General features: G+C 49.3%; 1 protein-coding gene across 1 annotated transcript in view; it reads left to right on the top strand.

Annotated features, from left to right (window-relative positions):
- The window catches only part of LOC106595753 (serine/threonine-protein kinase WNK1), a 160,993-nt gene that overhangs the window by 78,585 nt on the left and 63,987 nt on the right, over positions 1–18,421 (top strand). Inside the window, 3 exon segments of the mRNA XM_045698673.1 lie at positions 2,815–2,993; positions 7,662–7,882; positions 9,826–9,983. Of these exon segments, the coding sequence (XP_045554629.1) occupies positions 2,815–2,993; positions 7,662–7,882; positions 9,826–9,983 (558 nt within the window).

Genomic DNA, 18,421 nt, shown 5'->3' on the forward strand with positions numbered 1-18,421 from the left:
ATACTTAAAGGATTCCTAAATCATTGCTAAGAATAATGAAAATGACTGCAGTTTCTTTTGGTCATTGTTTTCAGGCTGGTTGTATTGGTGCTAGCTAGGTACCAAGCTAAAGCTAGCTACCCCAGAAGTTGCGGTCAAACAAATTATGCTTTATTACCAACGCGGTATTGTAAACACATCGTTCGTGGCCGGTGTTTGCTTGTTTGCAGACTTTCTTGTCCAGCTTTGACAGTGCTACTGTATCGTTCTTGTCCAGCTTTGACCCAAACGTTGTTCCATAGTATGTCGTGAAGCTAATAGCAGTGACGCCTTTACTGTGTAACTCCTGTAGGGCAACGTCTGAAATTGGCACACTTGGTAGTGTGTACCGGTGCTCCACCAGTCGGCGAAAGCCAACATCACCCACAACAGAGAACGGTTGATTGTCAAGGGCAATGAATTCCTTTATCTTGGCTTTAATGTATTTTGCCTTTGAGATGTCTCGCTGAAATTGTCTTACTCTTTCAAATGACTGCTGGACTTGTTGACTGCTCCCCACAGCAGACAGTGGGCTAGGTTAGGAATGCTGTGTTTCACGTGTAGCGCAACATTTTACGTGGCGTCATTACGTCATGTACATACATTATATAGGTATGCACGTCAGCTTTACATCAGTTTTGCACATCGCTGTTAAACTAGACATCTACCGATATGTTCACCGATATATCGTGCATCCCTAGTGAAAATGTTGTGTTTCTATGTTTTGTAGTTAAACAGACAGGGGAAGATAAGTGTTTCTAATTACATCATCGTGTGATTTTCTTTTTTACCAATTATGAGGCATTTGCATCTTCCATCTTTTTACTACAAAACAAAGAAACGTGCCATTTTCAGATTGATGTTGGGGTGGTGCTGGAGATGATGAATATGAAGCTGATCAGTTTTGAAATGTCCCTTTAACAATATGGATAGTATGCAGGTGGAAAATATATTTCCAACTCCATCTTTCCGAAGTTAATGTGCATATGGCCCTGGGACCCCTGATCCTCGTTAGCTGCTGCTTAATGTCTAATGGCCTCATCCTGGCTGAGTGTGTTCTCAGACCCACCTTCCCTGCTGTGTTTCCATACACAGAACCTGATAATGGCTTGGCTTAATGACTTGCATCTGTGCTTTGGTGACATCGAGGGTCCTCCTGCTGGTGTTAGATGGATTTATGTGGCTGGAACTGACGTGGGCTTTATGGCTGCACAGGTGAAAGACGCACACAGACAGATACTGACACAGATACACTTAGTTTCTTCTTCTGTAGAGGTGACTGTGATGCTGACAGATTCTCTAGAGACCCAGGCTAGTAATGCCTGCCTCTGCCAGCTAAAAGGACAAAATCACTGCTAATGCCAAAACTAAAATCCCCGGAAATACAATTGCTTTAGTGCTTTCACCAGGCATTGTTCTAATCCATCCTCATGTAATGCCCCAGGTGCAGATTTCAGAGCAACCCCATCCTAACCCCCATCAGTGGATTAAAGCTATAATATCCTCAACGGAAGTAGACTTTTGGTTTTTCTGGGCTGGAAAATAAGGTCATAATGAAACAAATAAATGTCTCTGACCTTTTTTGTGAAACTGAAGGCTGAACCCTGTCTGCTTTTGATATAATCCGTCTGACCAGGAAGGAATGAGGATGATTAATGACTAGGTTTGTGGACCGATAGGGCCTCCTCCCACCCTATATCTCTCTATCTCTCTCTCTGCCTGCCTGTGTATGTGGAAAAGAAAAGAGATGACGCAATGTTGTGCCAAGCCGATCTGGCCAGTGGGAGGTGACTGTGGGTGACTCACCTCTATAGGGCAGGGCCACACGGGGGATTCTCCACTGGCCTTCTAACACCCATCCCCCTCCCCTCCACCTCCCTAACCTAACCTTTTTCTTTCTCCCCTCTGTCTTGCTTTTATGTGAATCCAGTCTGTGATTTAACACAAAGCTCATTTACAGACCATTTATAGGGAGACTTGTGGTTTTACTATGCAATGATGAACTCTGACCTTAAAAGGGATACTTTGGGGTGTCCCCAGAGTCAGATGAACTCGTGGATACCATTTTTATGTGTCTGCGTGCGGTTTGAAGGAAATTGCTAACTAGCGTTAGCGCAATTGCTAACTCGCGGGCTAGCAGATACCCATAGACTTTGTCATTGTACTAACACTTGTTAGCATTGGCTCGCGAAACTACTAACTTCCTTCATACTGGACACAGACATAAAATGGTATCAACTAGTTCATCTGATTCTGGGGAAGTTGTTAAAGGGCCTCATTGCCGAAATCCCCAAGTATCCCTTTAACAGCACCAACCCTCTCAGCCACTAAAATATTTCTAAACCACAAACATGGAATCTCCATGAAACAAGTCAAACCCCTCAAACTCACCCTTTTTAAATGTACAACAATGTTTGTTAGTGTTTCCCTGACCGCAATGTCCGATGTATATATGGTTTATGGTGCAGGCCAGCACTGAACTGGTATTCCCATTAAGTTAGAGGGACCCAGGCTGTTAAAATAGGACAACTGAGAAGTATGTGGGTTCGCTAGCTAGTCTGTTTTTGTTTTCTCAGTTCTTCCTGTGTGCTTCATGGCTTGACTAGGCAGGGTTACTGTGAAACACTGTCTTTGTGACAACTGCTGATGTAAAAAGGACTTTATGAACACTTGATTGATTGAGCGATTGGTTTATTGATTGATTGGGTCCTGTCGTATACTTTAGGCTGGGTTATTGTAAAGCATTATGTGTCAAGACAACTGTAACTGGAATGTTTCTTCTGCTCTCTCCTACAGGATCGTAAGCTGTCTAAGACGGAGCGTCAGAGGTTCAAGGAGGAGGCTGAGATGTTGAAGGGTCTGCAGCACCATAACATTGTACGCTTCTACGACTCCTGGGAGTCTCCCTCCAAAGGAAAGAACTCCAAGTGCATCGTGCTGGTCACAGAGCTTATGACATCAGGCACCCTCAAAACGTGAGTAGTACTGACAAGCTCGTACGCTTTTATATACACACACACACTAAACATTTTGGTGAACGTCTACCTCTCCAGTCGTCAACCTCTGCCGTCTCATCCTCCCTACTGTTGTTCTCTGCCACCAACGGAGATATGGAAATGTCAAAGGAAATGTCTTAGTGTTATTTGTCCTTCTACTAAACCTTTTCCTTGTTCCATAACCTTCATATTATGCGTAGGCACATCTGCTAGTCAAATAGGGCTTTCTGAGTGTTCCATAATAAGCACTTCACAGCTGTGTGTGAGCCCTGAGATCAGAGTGGTACCTCTTAACAGGATGCTGTTGTGTTGTCTCACCATGCCCAGGACGCATGTCCATCTCCCTACCTCCCTGCTGCTAGCTAGTCTACACTCACTCTGGCACACTAGAGACAGACACAGACACACATGACAAAACCCCTGACAATGTAGAGAGAACAGAAGCGGACAGGACAGGGGGGCAGCAGGCCAGTCAGGGTTGGGTCTGGCCCAGTGTTATTTGTGGTAACAATAACACCTGAATGTAGAGCAGACAGCTACAGTAGAAATGGGCAATGGACTGCGTGCCGCCCACCACCCCACCTTCCATGGGACTGATGCATTGTGGTAGAGCTGGGAGAGCTGCCCACCTGCCAGCTGCTTCTGCTGCAGATTCCTCACATTCTTGATATAGAGGGGGAGGGAGACTGAGGTAGAGCGAGACAGACAGACAGACAGACAGACAGACAGACAGACAGACAGACAGACAGACAGACAGACAGACAAAGTGAGGGGGAGGGGGGGAGACTGAGGTAGAGTGAGAGAGACAGACAAAGTGAGGGGGAGGGGAGAGAGTGAGACAGACAGTAAAGAGGGAGAGAGAACAAGAGAGAGCGACAGACAGGCATTCAAAGACAAAAAGAGAGGGTGTCAGTGTGGCTGCCTGTCCAATCTGCTGTGGTGTGGTACCTGTACTGACCATGTGGTGCTAGTCTGTCTGGGCCCACAACAGGACAGACAGTGCAGCTCAGGACTCTGGACCAGACCAGCAGCTCCCTCCTGTGGAAGAGTCAGTGTGCTGTGTCCCAAACTACTGTACCTTCACTACGGGGACGGTAACACTGTCACGGCCTAGATTATCCACTTCCTGTAACACCGTCACGGCCTAGATTATCCACTTCCTGTAACACTGTCACGGCCTAGATTATCCACTTCCTGTAACACTGTCACGGCCTAGATTATCCACTTCCTGTAACACTGTCACGGCCTAGATTATCCACTTCCTGTAACACTGTCACGGCCTAGATTATCCACTTCCTGTAACACTGTCACGGCCTAGATTATCCACTTCCTGTAACACTGTCACGGCCTAGATTATCCACTTCCTGTAACACTGTCACGGCCTAGATTATCCACTTCCTGTAACACCGTCACGGCCTAGATTATCCACTTCCTGTAACACTGTCATGGCCTAGATTATCCACTTCCTGTAACACCGTCACGGCCTAGATTATCCACTTCCTGTAACACTGTCACGGCCTAGATTATCCACTTACTGTAACACCGTCACGGCCTAGATTATCCACTTCCTGTAACACCGTCACGGCCTAGATTATCCACTTCCTGTAACACTGTCACGGCCTAGATTATCCACTTCCTGTAACACTGTCACGGCCTAGATTATCCACTTCCTGTAACACTGTCACGGCCTAGATTATCCACTTACTGTAACACTGTCACGGCCTAGATTATCCACTTCCTGTAACACTCATGGCCTACATTATCCACTGCTTGTAATATTGTCATGGCCTAGATTATCCACTTCCTGTAAGACTGTCTCTGTTATGGAAGTAAGACTTGTATATGGGTATGAATTAAATGTGTGGAAAAACAGAAACAATCTTTAAAGCTGATGGAAGAAAAAGATGAACTGATGGAAGGAAAAGTCCCATGTGAGGATTGTGTGGATGTTCGTCTCCATGTGGTACAGTATATTGCCCCAGGACTTGGTTTCGTTGGCAGCATCTTTAATACAGCCCTCTCTCCTAGCAGCCGTACAGGCCTGGGCCAAGACCAGGGAGACACAAACAACTAAGTCCCCTGTCTGGGCCTGCCTGGCTGTTAGTCACACTACTGTACCAGGAGCTGTGCCATACTCTCAGGAGGACCAGTGCCAGAGAGCCTGGCACATGGCTGGGTAGGGTGGCAGGCTGGTTGATCTGGTGCCAGGCTGGTCTGGTGGTCTGGTCCACGTGGTTATCATCAACACCCACACAGCCATGGGGGGGTTCAACATGGGAGCCTGAGCCCAGTGCCGAAAGACAAGACACCGAGGTCAGGCACTGTAACACTCAGGGTACTGATCCAGATACACACATGTAGTCTAAACACTGGTGCACTTATACACACCAGGGATTTGTCTGCCATTTAAATCCTTGGGCGGGCCGCCTAAGTGTTTGTTCGGACCTGCTAAGTCCAAACAGGGTTTTTAGAAATACATTTCTGGATGGACGTTTTCAGTGTAAAATTAAACAACTAAAACCAGATATAGTATAAAGTATGTGGAAAATATTATGTATGTTATATTATGTATGTGTTATATGTATGTTATATTATGTATGTGTTATTTATATATATATATATATATAAATATCTCTATCTATCTATATCTCAGCAACAACAAAAAACGCCAATTTTTCAATACCCTGTCTTTCAAAGATAATTTGTAAAAATCCAAATAACTTCACAGATCTTCATTGTAAAGGGTTTAAACACTGTTTCCCATGCTTGTTCAATGAACCATAAACAATTAATGAACATGCACCTGTGGAACGGTCGCTAAGACACTAACAGCTTACAGACGGTAGGCAATTAAGGTCACAGTTATTAAAACTTAGGACACTAAAGAGGCCTTTCTACTGACTCTGGGAAAAACACCAAAAGAAAGATGCCCAGGGTCCCTGCTCATCTGTGTGAACATGCCTTAGGCATGCTGCAAGGAGGCATGAAGACTGCAGATGTGGCCAGGGCAATAAATTGCAATGTCCGTACTGTCAGATGCCTAAGACAGCGCTACAGGGAGACAGGACGGACAGCTAATCGTCCTCACAGTGGCAGACCACGTGTAACAACACCTGCACAGGATCGGTACATCCGAACATCACAGCTGCGGGACAGGTACAGGATGGCAACAACAACTGCCTGAGTTACACCGGGAACGCACAATCCCTCCATCAGTGCTCAGACTGTCCTCAGTAGGCTGAGAGAGGCTGGATTGAGGGCTTGTAGGCCTGTTGTAAGGCAGGTCCTCACCAGGCATCAACGGGCACAAACCCACCTTCGCTGGACCAGAGAGGACTGGTAAAAAGTGCTCTTCACTGATGAGTCGCGGTTTTGTCTCACCAGGGGTGATAGTCGGATTGGAGTTTATCGTCGAAGGAATGAGCGTTACACCGAGGCCTGTACTCTGGAGCGGGATCGATTTGGAGGTGGAGGGTCCGTCATGGTCTGGGGCGGTGTGTCACAGCATCATCGGACTGAGCTTGTTGTCATTGCAGGCAATCTCAACGCTGTGCGTTACAAGGAAGACCTCCTCCCTCATGTGGTACCCTTCCTGCAGGCTCATCCTGACATGACCCTCCAGCATGACAATGCCACCAGCCATACTGCTCGTTCTGTTTGTCATTTCCTGCAAGACAGGAATGTCAGTGTTCTGCCATGGCCAGCGAAGAGCCCGGATCTCAATCCCATTGAGCACGTCTGGGACCTGTTGGATCGGAGGGTGAGGGCTAGGGCCATTACCCCCAGAAATGTCCTGGAAGGTCAGTCAATCTGGAAAATCTCAAGAACTTTCAAAGTTTCTTCAAGTGCAGTCGTAAAAACCATCAAGCGCTATGATGAAACTGTCTCTCATGAGGACCGCCACAGGAAGACCCAGAGTTACCTCGGCTGCAGAGGATAAGTTCATTAGAGTTACCAACCTCAGAAATTGCAGCCCAAATAATTGCTTCACAGGAAGCAGGAGACTGCGTAAATCAGGCCTTCATGGTCGAATTGCTGCAAAGAAATCACTACTAAAGTCCTTTGGTTTGAGTCCGAATTTGAGATTTTTGGTTCCAACCGCTGTGTCTTTGTGGTTGAGAGAATGCGAAGGCTGGCTACCTTGAAGAATCTCAAATATAAAATGTTTTTTGATTTGTGTAATACTTTTTTGGTTACTACATGATTCCATATATTTTATTTCATAGTTTTGATATCTTTCTTATTCTACAATGTAGAAATTAGTAAAAATAAAGAAAAACCCTTGAATGAGTGTGTCCAAACTTTTGACTGTTGCTGTACATGAAACCAGTGATCACTCATCATCAGTGATGGGTTACTTTGATAATCATTAATCACCTATATCTAAACAACTCTTGATAGAAATGTGTTACACCTCATCTCACCACTGCTTGTTTTGTTATTGTAAAAGCTCATTTGTTCTCAACGCTTTACCACGCATTTATAATGACAACTTTTACTGGCTAAATGAATATTTAAAATGTGTTGTAGGTACAGTATCTGAAGAGGTTCAAGGTGCTGAAGATAATGGTTCATCAGCTATATCAAAACAACACTGGTTAGAAACGTCCCACCGTCTCATCACGGTTTGTTGTTATTGTGTTCTAGGTATCTGAAGCGGTTCAAGGTGATGAAGATCAAGGTTCTGCGTAGCTGGTGTCGTCAGATCCTGAAGGGGCTCCACTTCCTCCACACCCGGGCCCCTCCCATCATTCACAGGGACCTGAAGTGTGACAACATCTTCATCACCGGCCCCACTGGCTCCGTCAAGATAGGAGACCTGGGATTGGCTACGCTCAAACGGGCCTCCTTCGCCAAGAGTGTCATAGGTACGACCCCATAGGCTGATTTACTGACCTTTTGACCTTTCACCTTCCACTCCAATACCCGTGTCAAAGCCAGATCCCTTCCCCGTCCCTTTTCGACCTCCCCACAGTTGGTTGAATTTAAAATATATTAACAATATATATATTCGGTTTTAAATTGACACCTTCTGGAATGGAATGTGAGGGTTTCGGGTGGACGGGTTAGGGCGGGGTTGGAAGGACTGGATAAAAGTCAAATATATTTTAAATTCACTCCTGACTTGTTTTTTAAATGTTTTAAGATTCCAACCACTGTTTGTCGTGAGCCGACCACAGGTTTTCAGCGCCTGGCTCTCCCTGACCGCAGAACTCCGTGGGCCTCCAGTTTCCTCCAGGGCTGGTTGTGTTTGACTGGTCTCGGGGTGAAACTGGGGAGCCACCCCGGCGCCAGCCAGTTCCCTGTTTTAACAAGGGGAAAACACCTTTTGGTCTCTCTTCCCCATCTGAAAACTATCAGTTACACCAGAAAAAGCTCATTTGAAATGCATATTAAGCAGGTGAAAGCACTCTAACTTTCCATAAACTGTGGTGTGTTGGAGCTTGTAAATTGCCCTAATGACAGCAGGTCTTTAGCCACATCGTGAAATCACACAAATGTTGACAATAAATGTGGAGTTTTCCTCTTTTGTGGGTAAAAAACATATTTTCTCTTTGGGTTTGGGTGGAGACCTGTGGTTTGTTTACTTTAAGACTGATTTAAAGTCTAAGATACACATGCTGTCAATGATGATGAATGTGCCTGAAATGGCCCCCTGTTCACTATATAGTGCACTACTTTTGAACAGGGCCCATAGGGCTCCCATAGGGCTCTGTGTAGGGAATAGGGGGCCATTTGTAATATCTCTCTCTCTAAAACGTTTTCCTCCTGGGTTTTGTGTTCTCCCCCTCAGCGTGTTAAGATCACCTGATACGGCCATCTCTATCTGCTCATCTAGCTTTTTCCCCTTAATCAACCTGTTTTCTTTTTTGTCTATCTATGCTCTTGAGTATTTAAAACATGTAGGCTCTCCCTCATTCTGCAGTACTGGATAATAATATCATATGTACTGCAGTCACAGTAAGTGGTTCTGGTAAGTGAAAATAAACATTGAATAAACATTTCCCAAATTCTAAATACTAGTTCTTCTGTGTAAGACCTTTGCTTCATACCAGTGTCACAAGGTGCACGGAACAGAGCTGTTTAGTTCAGTCACTAGCTATGGGATAGGCTTATCTCAGTCCTAACCAACCTACTCTAACCTTTGCTTCCAACAGGTCAACTAACAGGTACGTGACACTAAGACGTGTCCTGTTTCTCTGTGGAATGTGAGGTTTTGATACAAGTTAGTTCCATAGCTACGTTGATAACCGCACCAGTAGGACAAATGTAGTAATAAAGGCCCTCGATTGGCTATTTCAGACTCACCTGTTACAAAGCTATCCAATCAGTCTGAATGGGGAGGGGATTGACCTTACATTTACCTGTCTGTCTGGCTAACAACCTGTCGTCCTCTCAACCCCTCTCCTGTTTGAGTCTTCTCTGACCAGACTGCTCCCAATTGCTTGATTATAAAGTATCAGCACAAGGGCCAATCAGCATGTTCTGTGCACCTGTCCCCCTTCTCTCTCTCAGCCCCAATAAAAGGCCTTACAGAGAAAAACTTGTGCTTGTTTCAATTCCGACTAAACTGAAGCCAGCTTCCCCCTTCTCTTTTTTATTTATTTTCTTTCTTTATTTTGCTCCCACCATTCCCCCTCTCCGCTCTCTCTTCTCTCTCTCCTCGCAGGGGGTACGTCGGCGGCCTGTCCCGTGGCTTCGTTCTTTCCTCCTCTCCCCTCTGGCCCTCCTGGGTGAGTTGGGCCGGAGGAGACACAGCAGTGTGAGGCACAGAGAGTTCTGAACCCGTTCCGTTTTGATCCGTTTCAAGGTACCCCAGAGTTCATGGCCCCTGAGATGTATGAGGAGAAGTATGACGAGTCAGTGGATGTGTATGCCTTTGGGATGTGCATGCTGGAGATGGCCACCTCAGAGTACCCCTACTCCGAGTGCCAGAACGCTGCACAGATCTACCGCCGAGTCACCAGCGTAAGTGTCCTCCATCTTAAAACGCCTTGGTCCAGCCCCTCCCCCCTCCATCCTCTTCCCTTCTGGATGTCACTGCCAATTACTGTTATTCTGTCTTCTTCTACCTGCCGTTCCTCTCTTCCTCTCCTCTTTTCCACCCTCTCTAGTTCTTTCTTGTTCTTTCTTGTTCTATCTCTCTCTGTGTCTCTCATTCCTCTGGGTTGCAGTCAGTCTCACATACACTAGGCCTGTCTGTCTGTGTGGTTTGTTCTTTATGGTCTCAGTCGATCATAAAGCTCATGTTTGATCACTAGGGAGGAGGACTCCACGTCCTCATCCACCTCCCCCTGGGGGCAGAGAGTTTAACACCACCGCCAGGTATTCTCCATTCCCTATAGTCACCCAGCCAACCCCAGTAAGCAGCATATCGTTTACCATGTTGAGATTGGGGAAACATTCGCCTCCGCAGTTTGGCAATGACTTCCACCATTCAGATGTCTGCCATAGCTGTTGAACTAGGACTCTGACACTGGGAGGAGCGTCTAGCTATGATATGGTCAGGTTTTTACAAGGGTTCAACTGTCAAAACTCTGAATGTGATTAATAACTGATAATAATGATGTAGATCTGTTATCTGACTTTTACTGTTGCTAGTCTGGTTGCCAGGGAACGAGCGCTTCACTCCACTACAGAATCCAGGCCTGTATTCACATACAGCACACATTTTATTTGTTGTAATTGAGATGTTTACAATAGGTCCCCTAATGTGCTGGTCTAGCCCGTGTGCTGATTTGGTAAACATATTGTATTACTATTACCAAGCACTGAGAATGAGGAAGGCCTTCCTGAGTGCAGAGAGGACATTTGAGTGCTGTTACTCCTCATCATCAGTGGCTGTGTGACGAGGCATGGCCTTCCTGTGCTAACCTGTTCCCAGATCTGTTGGTGCTGACTACACAAACAGATCTGGGACCAGGCTAGTCCTGTGCTTACTGCCTCTCCTCTGTATAATCGCCCTAGGTTCCCCCGCCTCCGCCACCCCACATCTCTTTATCTCATCTCTTATTAACTGAGGACCTTTCATTTTCTATTTTCTCTCTCCTCAGATTGGGTTGTTTACTCTCCTCTCCGGCCTGGTAAAATAGAAGCAGTCATGAGCTCTGTCTGGTTTAGATGGAGCCGTGGCCACGGTCACATGATGCTACTGCTATAGATGGAAAAAGAGGAAGGCTTTCTGACTGTCCCAAACTGCACCCTATGTCCTATATACAGTAGTGCACTACTTTTCACCAGGGCCCATGGCACCCTAGGGGACAAACCCAGAGGCTCAGTGAGGGGTTCTGTGAAGGTCACCAGTAGGGGGAGATGGTGGGTCTACTGTGCTGAGAGAAGTAGAGGGCAAACCTGTCTGCATTCCATGCTTCCTCAGACGGTTCTGTGATTCATCCAGACAGCCTTTTCTGACCTTAAGTGTAGGAATTCCTCAGTCAACCAATAAAGCCAGTATAGGTAGGCTAACCCCCACACTGGTGAAATCATTCTGCAGGAAGAGCAATCCTGAAATACTCCAAATACCATAGAGGTTTTGTGTTAGGTTCTCTTCCGAATCACATTTCTTCAAGGCTGGCTGAGTTGTTAATCTAAGTTATTTCCTGTCACTGAGCTTTTTACCTAAAACATAAACTCAGTCCTCCAGTTGTCCTCAGTGTCAGCAAGGCTCTCTCTGTCATGTCTTCAACACACAGACAGGCCCCATCTCCCACTGTCACTCACTGACTTCCCCTCCTCGGCTCCTCCCTCCTCTGTACCGGCTCCCCTCCCTCCTCTGTACCGGCTCCCTCCTCCTCTGTACCGGCTCCCCCCCCTCCTCTGTACCGGCTCCCCTCCCTCCTCTGTACCGGCTCCCCCCTCCTCTGTACCGGCTCCCCCCCCTCCTCTGTACCGGCTCCCCTCCCTCCTCTGTACCGGCTCCCCTCCTCCTCTGTACCGGCTCCCCTCCCTCCCTCCTCTGTACCGGCTCCCTCCCTCCTCTGTACCGGCTCCCTCCTCCTCTGTACCGGCTCCCCTCCCTCCTCTGTACCGGCTCCCCTCCCTCCTCTGTACCGGCTCCCCTCCCTCCTCTGTACCGGCTCCCCCCTCCTCTGTACCGGCTCCCCCCCTCCTCTGTACCGGCTCCCCTCCCTCCTCTGTACCGGCTCCCCTCCCTCCTCTGTACCGGCTCCCCCCTCCTCTGTACCGGCTCCCCCCTCCTCTGTACCGGCTCCCCCCCTCCTCTGTACCGGCTCCCCCTCCTCCTCTGTACCGGCTCCCCTCCTCCTCTGTCCGGCTCCCCCCTCCTCTGTACCGGCTCCCCCCCCTCCTCTGTACCGGCTCCCCTCCCTACTCTGTACCGGCTCCCCTCCCCCCTCCTCTGTACCGGCTCCCCTCCCCCTCCTCTGTACCGGCTCCCCCCTCCTCTGTACCGGCTCCCCTCCCTCCTCTGTACCGGCTCCCCTCCCTCCTCTGTACCGGCTCCCCTCCCTCCTCTGTACCGGCTCCCCCCCTCCTCTGTACCGGCTCCCCTCCCTCCTCTGTACCGGCTCCCCCCCTCCTCTGTACCGGCTCCCCTCCCCCTCCTCTGTACCGGCTCCCCTCCCCCTCCTCTGTACCGGCTCCCTCTCCCTCCTCTGTACCGGCTCCCCTCCCCCTCCTCTGTACCGGCTCCCCTCCCTGCTCTGTACCGGCTCCCCTCCCCCCTCCTCTGTACCGGCTCCCCTCCCCCTCCTCTGTACCGGCTCCCCTCCCCCCTCCTCTGTACCGGCTCCCCTCCCCCCTCCTCTGTACCGGCTCCCCTCCCCCCTCCTCTGTACCGGCTCCCCTCCCCCCTCCTCTGTACCGGCTCCCCCCCCCTCCTCTGTACCGGCTCCCCCCCTCCTCTGTACCGGCCCTCCCCCTCCTCTGTACCGGCTCCCCTCCCCCCTCCTCTGTACCGGCTCCCCTCCCCCTCCTCTGTACCGGCTCCCCTCCCCCTCCTCTGTACCGGCTCCCTCCCTCCTCTGTACCGGCTCCCCTCCCTCCTCTGTACCGGCTCCCCCCTCCTCTGTACCGGCTCCCCTCCCTCCTCTGTACCGGCTCCCCCCTCCTCTGTACCGGCTCCCTCCTCCTCTGTACCGGCTCCCCTCCCTCCTCTGTACCGGCTCCCCCCTCCTCTGTACCGGCTCCCTCCTGCTCTGTACCGGCTCCCTCCCTCCTCTGTACCGGCTCCCTCCTCCTCTGTACCGGCTCCCCCCCCTCCTCTGTACCGGCTCCCCCCTCCTCTGTACCGGCTCCCCCCCTCCTCTGTACCGGCTCCCCCCCTCCTCTGTACCGGCTCCCCTCCTCCCTCCTCTGTACCGGCTCCCCCCTCCTCTGTACCGGCTCCCCTCCCTCCTCTGTACCGGCTCCCCCCCTCCTCTGTACCGGCTCCCCTCCCTCCTCTGTACCGGCTCCCCCCCTCCTCTGTACCGGCTCCCCTCCCTCCTCTGTACCGGCTCCCTCCTCCTCTGTACCGGCTCCCCCCCTCCTCTGTACCGGCTCCCCCTCCTCTGTACCGGCTCCCTCCTCCTCTGTACCGGCTCCCCCCTCCTCTGTACCGGCTCCCCCCCCTCCTCTGTACCGGCTCCCCTCCTCCTCTGTACCGGCTCCCCCCCTCCTCTGTACCGGCTCCCCTCCCTCCTCTGTACCGGCTCCCCCCTCCTCTGTACCGGCTCCCCTCCCTCCTCTGTACCGGCTCCCTCCTCCTCTGTACCGGCTCCCCCCCTCCTCTGTACCGGCTCCCTCCTCCTCTGTACCGGCTCCCCCCCTCCTCTGTACCGGCTCCCCTCCCTCCTCTGTACCGGCTCCCCTCCCTCCTCTGTACCGGCTCCCCCCCTCCTCTGTACCGGCTCCCTCCTGCTCTGTACCGGCTCCCCCTCCTCTGTACCGGCTCCCCCCTCCTCTGTACCGGCTCCCTCCTGCTCTGTACCGGCTCCCCCCCCTCCTCTGTACCGGCTCCCCCCTGCTCTGTACCGGCTCCCTCCCTCCTCTGTACCGGCTCCCTCCCTCCTCTGTACCGGCTCCCCCCCTCCTCTGTACCGGCTCCCCCCCCTCCTCTGTACCGGCTCCCTCCTCCTCTGTACCGGCTCCCCCCCTCCTCTGTACCGGCTCCCCCCTCCTCTGTACCGGCTCCCCTCCCTCCTCTGTACCGGCTCCCCTCCCTCCCTCCTCTGTACCGGCTCCCCCCCTCCTCTGTACCGGCTCCCCTCCTCCTGTACCCCCCCCAAGGGTCCACAGAATCCCAGGGAGGGAGAGAAGGAGAGAGGAATGACACAGCCCTCATGTTAGCTGTGAATGGCTTCCATAATGGCCTGTTGGAAAGGGGACTGTGGAGAGTTGTAGACAGCAGCTAAAGGATGCCACCTCCTCTAGTGCTTGGCATTCTAGTGGACAGGGGAAGGCTGGAAGACGTTCTCTGAGGGGAGACAGGACTATGTTTTGGGGGCTGCCCTCCCCTTTACACCAGTTCATCTGTAAAGCGTTGATCCCTCCTTATAGTCTTGGAGGTGTTTTAATCAGCTGAAATCCAATCACACGACACAACACAGCTCTGAAACCAGAAACAATTGTAGGGATGGCCGGGTGGGTGGATGGCCGGGTGGATGGGTGGATGGCCGGGTGGATGGCCGGGTGGGTGGATGGCCGGGTGGGTGGGTGGATGGCTGGGTGGGTGGGTGGATGGCCGGGTGGGTGGCTGGGTGGATGGGAATTGTAATCAATGTGTTTTTGAGCTGAGTGTTACTGCCATGAGATGATCTCATCATGCAGACAGATGTGACAGTCTTTTTTCTTCTCTTTAACAGATCTCTTCATTGTGATATAATGTTTACATAGCCCTGCGGGTCAAAACCAAGCTCCTATGTACTCAAAATTACTCCATGTAATCAGTGTAAGTCTAAAGTAAGCTTTTTAGGAAATCCCAATGATTTTTAAGTACAGGACAGACAGACGGCTAGTCAGTGAGGAACCCTGCACCGTGCTTATTGACCGTCATGGCTGGTTGCGGCGGTGGGTGACCTCAACTTTAGGGGTCACCACACAGGGTTGTCTGGGAGACGTAAATCCTGTGTTATGATAATGACAGAGCAGCTTCTCTGGACCCCCCCTCCCCCCCAGTCACTGTGACTCTGCATGCCATTCTCCTGTGGGATCAGAGATCAGAGTAGGGATTTGTCATGGGAATACAGGACTATTAATACTTTAACCGTCTATCAGATTGGTATGGATTTTAGCTGCTGGGAACTAACGTGTAACCGATGGCATTTCCTTGGATGTGGTTAAGAGGAAGCAATGTGTGCTGAAGTAACCAAGAGAGGTCTGTTGACCAATTGGGAATCAATCCCGTAACTCCAACTCAGTGATCCATCACATTACTTCTTGGAAGTATTTTGCCTTAGGAAAGTTGTGTGGATACATCATGTCAGGTTAGAAATTGGCTTCATGTGAAGTACTGAAGTTAAAAATGAAGTTCTTTGACTCTTAGACAGACTGTGTCGGTGACTGTAGAGCTGCAACCCAAGAAAATAATGTCTTGTCATGTTACTTTCACACACACACACACACACACACACAATCCAGACAGTGTCTAGATGACGCTGATGGTATATAATGACCCAGCATGCTCCCGTCTCTCTCCCCTGTCTCTCTGTTCTCCCAGCTCTGTAGACGACGCTTATTACAGCCTCCTGCCTCAGACTGTTACCCTCAGTGACAGTTCCACTGGCTGCGTCACAAACGCCACCCTAATACCTAAATAGTGCACTACAATTTGACCAGGGCTCATCTAGAAAATAGGGTGCCATTTGGTACACAGCTGCTTGCTCCCAGTCCAGTCATTTGTATATAATGTCCGGGGTATTTTCATCCCTTCGTTTGTTTTCTGGAGAGCTGGACTATATAAATCTGCCAGACCGGATGGACGGATTCTTAAGAGCAATTAAAAAACTGACGTTTATATATGAATTGTACTCTGAATTATAAAAGCAACACACAGCTTTGAGAACTGATGTTAACACTCCAATTATAAAGAGCTGGAAAGTCAAGTCAACGGCCAAGTGCAGTCAAAACATTAGGTTGGAGTAATACTGTGACATTTACAACATAATGATCATGCCCCTTTAGGGTAAGAGCTGTTTGGAAAATTAACAGCTGTTTTGACATTTCTGCATGTTTTGTTGGGATGGAGTTTTGGCCTTCCATGGTGACATCACCATGCGGTAAATGAGTTAATAGACCAATAAGAAAGCGTTCCAAACCTCTCTTGCTTTAGAAATGTCTCTTTGCTAAGAGGCTATATTTTTGCTTCTTTGTTTGAAGTCACCCTAAGGCACTTAATTGTTACCCAGAAATGATTTGGTATTGATAAAAACTGCTGCGTTGGACCTTTTTAAAGATCATAATTAGTCCTTTTCTCTTTACACAATGGGGCGAATCACTATTGGCTAAGTGACCATTTGACTTAATTGGAAGACAGGATTCACCCCCACATACCTAGCTAGTCCACCCACACCGTCCTCACATCAACTCTCTCCAGCCTCCCTCTGCCTCTGGTCCTTTGTTAAACATTTTAAATGTACCTTTTCATTTCTCTCTCCATTGTTGGCTGTTCTGTGAGGGGCAGAAAGGAACCAGCATGTAACCGGCTTAAAGGACCTCTATTCGCTGTGAGAGTTTCACCCGTAATGAGGCCTTTTTAATCACCCTGTTATTGGAATACCGGTCCTCCTTAATTCCATTACCTCTTCCGCTGTCATCCCTTACTTTGTTTGGCCCAGGAATCTCTAGGAGGTGTGTGTGTGTGTGATGTTATATAAGGACAGAGGTTCTAGATTGGAGGGACAGGGGGGGTTTGTAAAGACTGAGAAGCCACTGTGTTGGGAACTGTAAAGGACAGAGCCTGCAGAACTCAATGTACCAGGTTACATCAGTTTAGTGAGTCCAACTCTCTCTGTCTGTTGGACCTGTCTCTCACTCTCACATCCCGGTAAGTCTCTTTCTCAATCTCTTTTTCTCTCTTTCTGTCTCTACCTTTCTCTGGAACTTTTTCTTCTCTACTGTTTTGACAGTTTTCTTTTTATAAGACTTTCTGATGGGGGGGGTGTGTGGGGGGGGGGGGTTCTGCAGAGAAGAGACTGAGGTAGTAAGAGGAAGGGTTTGGTTCGTTGAGTTATTTTTTAAAATCGTTTCCGTGTTTGAGTCTGTGTTCCTGGCTCCTATTCCCATCAATGTTTCTGGGTTCAGGTTATATGGATCAGCTTGGTATCAGGAGGATGACTTGCCTTGGGTTCAGGTTATATGGATCAGCTTGGTATCAGGAGGATGACTTGCCTTGGGTTCAGGTTATATTGATCAGCTTGGTATCAGGAGGATGACTTGCCTTGGGTTCAGGTTATATGGATCAGCTTGGTATCAGGAGGATGACTTGCCTTGGGTTCAGGTTATATTGATCAGCTTGGTATCAGGAGGATGACTTGCCTTGGGTTCAGGTTATATGGATCAGCTTGGTATCAGGAGGATGACTTGCCTTGGGTTCAGGTTATATTGATCAGCTTGGTATCAGGAGGATGACTTGCCTTGGGTTCAGGTTATATGGATCAGCTTGGTATCAGGAGGATGACTTGCCTTGGGTTCAGGTTATATTGATCAGCTTGGTATCAGGAGGATGACTTGCCTTGGGTTCAGGTTATATTGATCAGCTTGGTATCAGGAGGATGACTTGCCTTGGGTTCAGGTTATATGGATCAGCTTGGTATCAGGAGGATGACTTGCCTTGGGTTCAGGTTATATGGATCAGCTTGGTATCAGGAGGATGACTTGCCTTGGGTTCAGGTTATATGGATCAGCTTGGTATCAGGAGGATGACTTGCCTTGGGTTCAGGTTATATTGATCAGCTTGGTATCAGGAGGATGACTTGCCTTGGGTTCAGGTTATATGGATCAGCTTGGTATCAGGAGGATGACTTGCCTTGGGTTCAGGTTATATGGATCAGCTTGGTATCAGGAGGATGACTTGCCTTGGGTTCAGGTTATATTGATCAGCTTGGTATCAGGAGGATGACTTGCCTTGGGTTCAGGTTATATGGATCAGCTTGGTATCAGGAGGATGACTTGCCTTGGGTTCAGGTTATATGGATCAGCTTGGTATCAGGAGGATGACTTGCCTTGGGTTCAGGTTATATTGATCAGCTTGGTATCAGGAGGATGACTTGCCTTGGGTTCAGGTTATATGGATCAGCTTGGTATCAGGAGGATGACTTGCCTTGGGTTCAGGTTATATGGATCAGCTTGGTATCAGGAGGATGACTTGCCTTGGGTTCAGGTTATATGGATCAGCTTGGTATCAGGAGGATGACTTGCCTTGGGTTCAGGTTATATGGATCAGCTTGGTATCAGGAGGATGACTTGCC

The sequence above is a fragment of the Salmo salar genome, chromosome ssa17 (genome assembly GCF_905237065.1).
Source record: "Salmo salar chromosome ssa17, Ssal_v3.1, whole genome shotgun sequence".
NCBI lineage: Eukaryota > Metazoa > Chordata > Actinopteri > Salmoniformes > Salmonidae > Salmo > Salmo salar.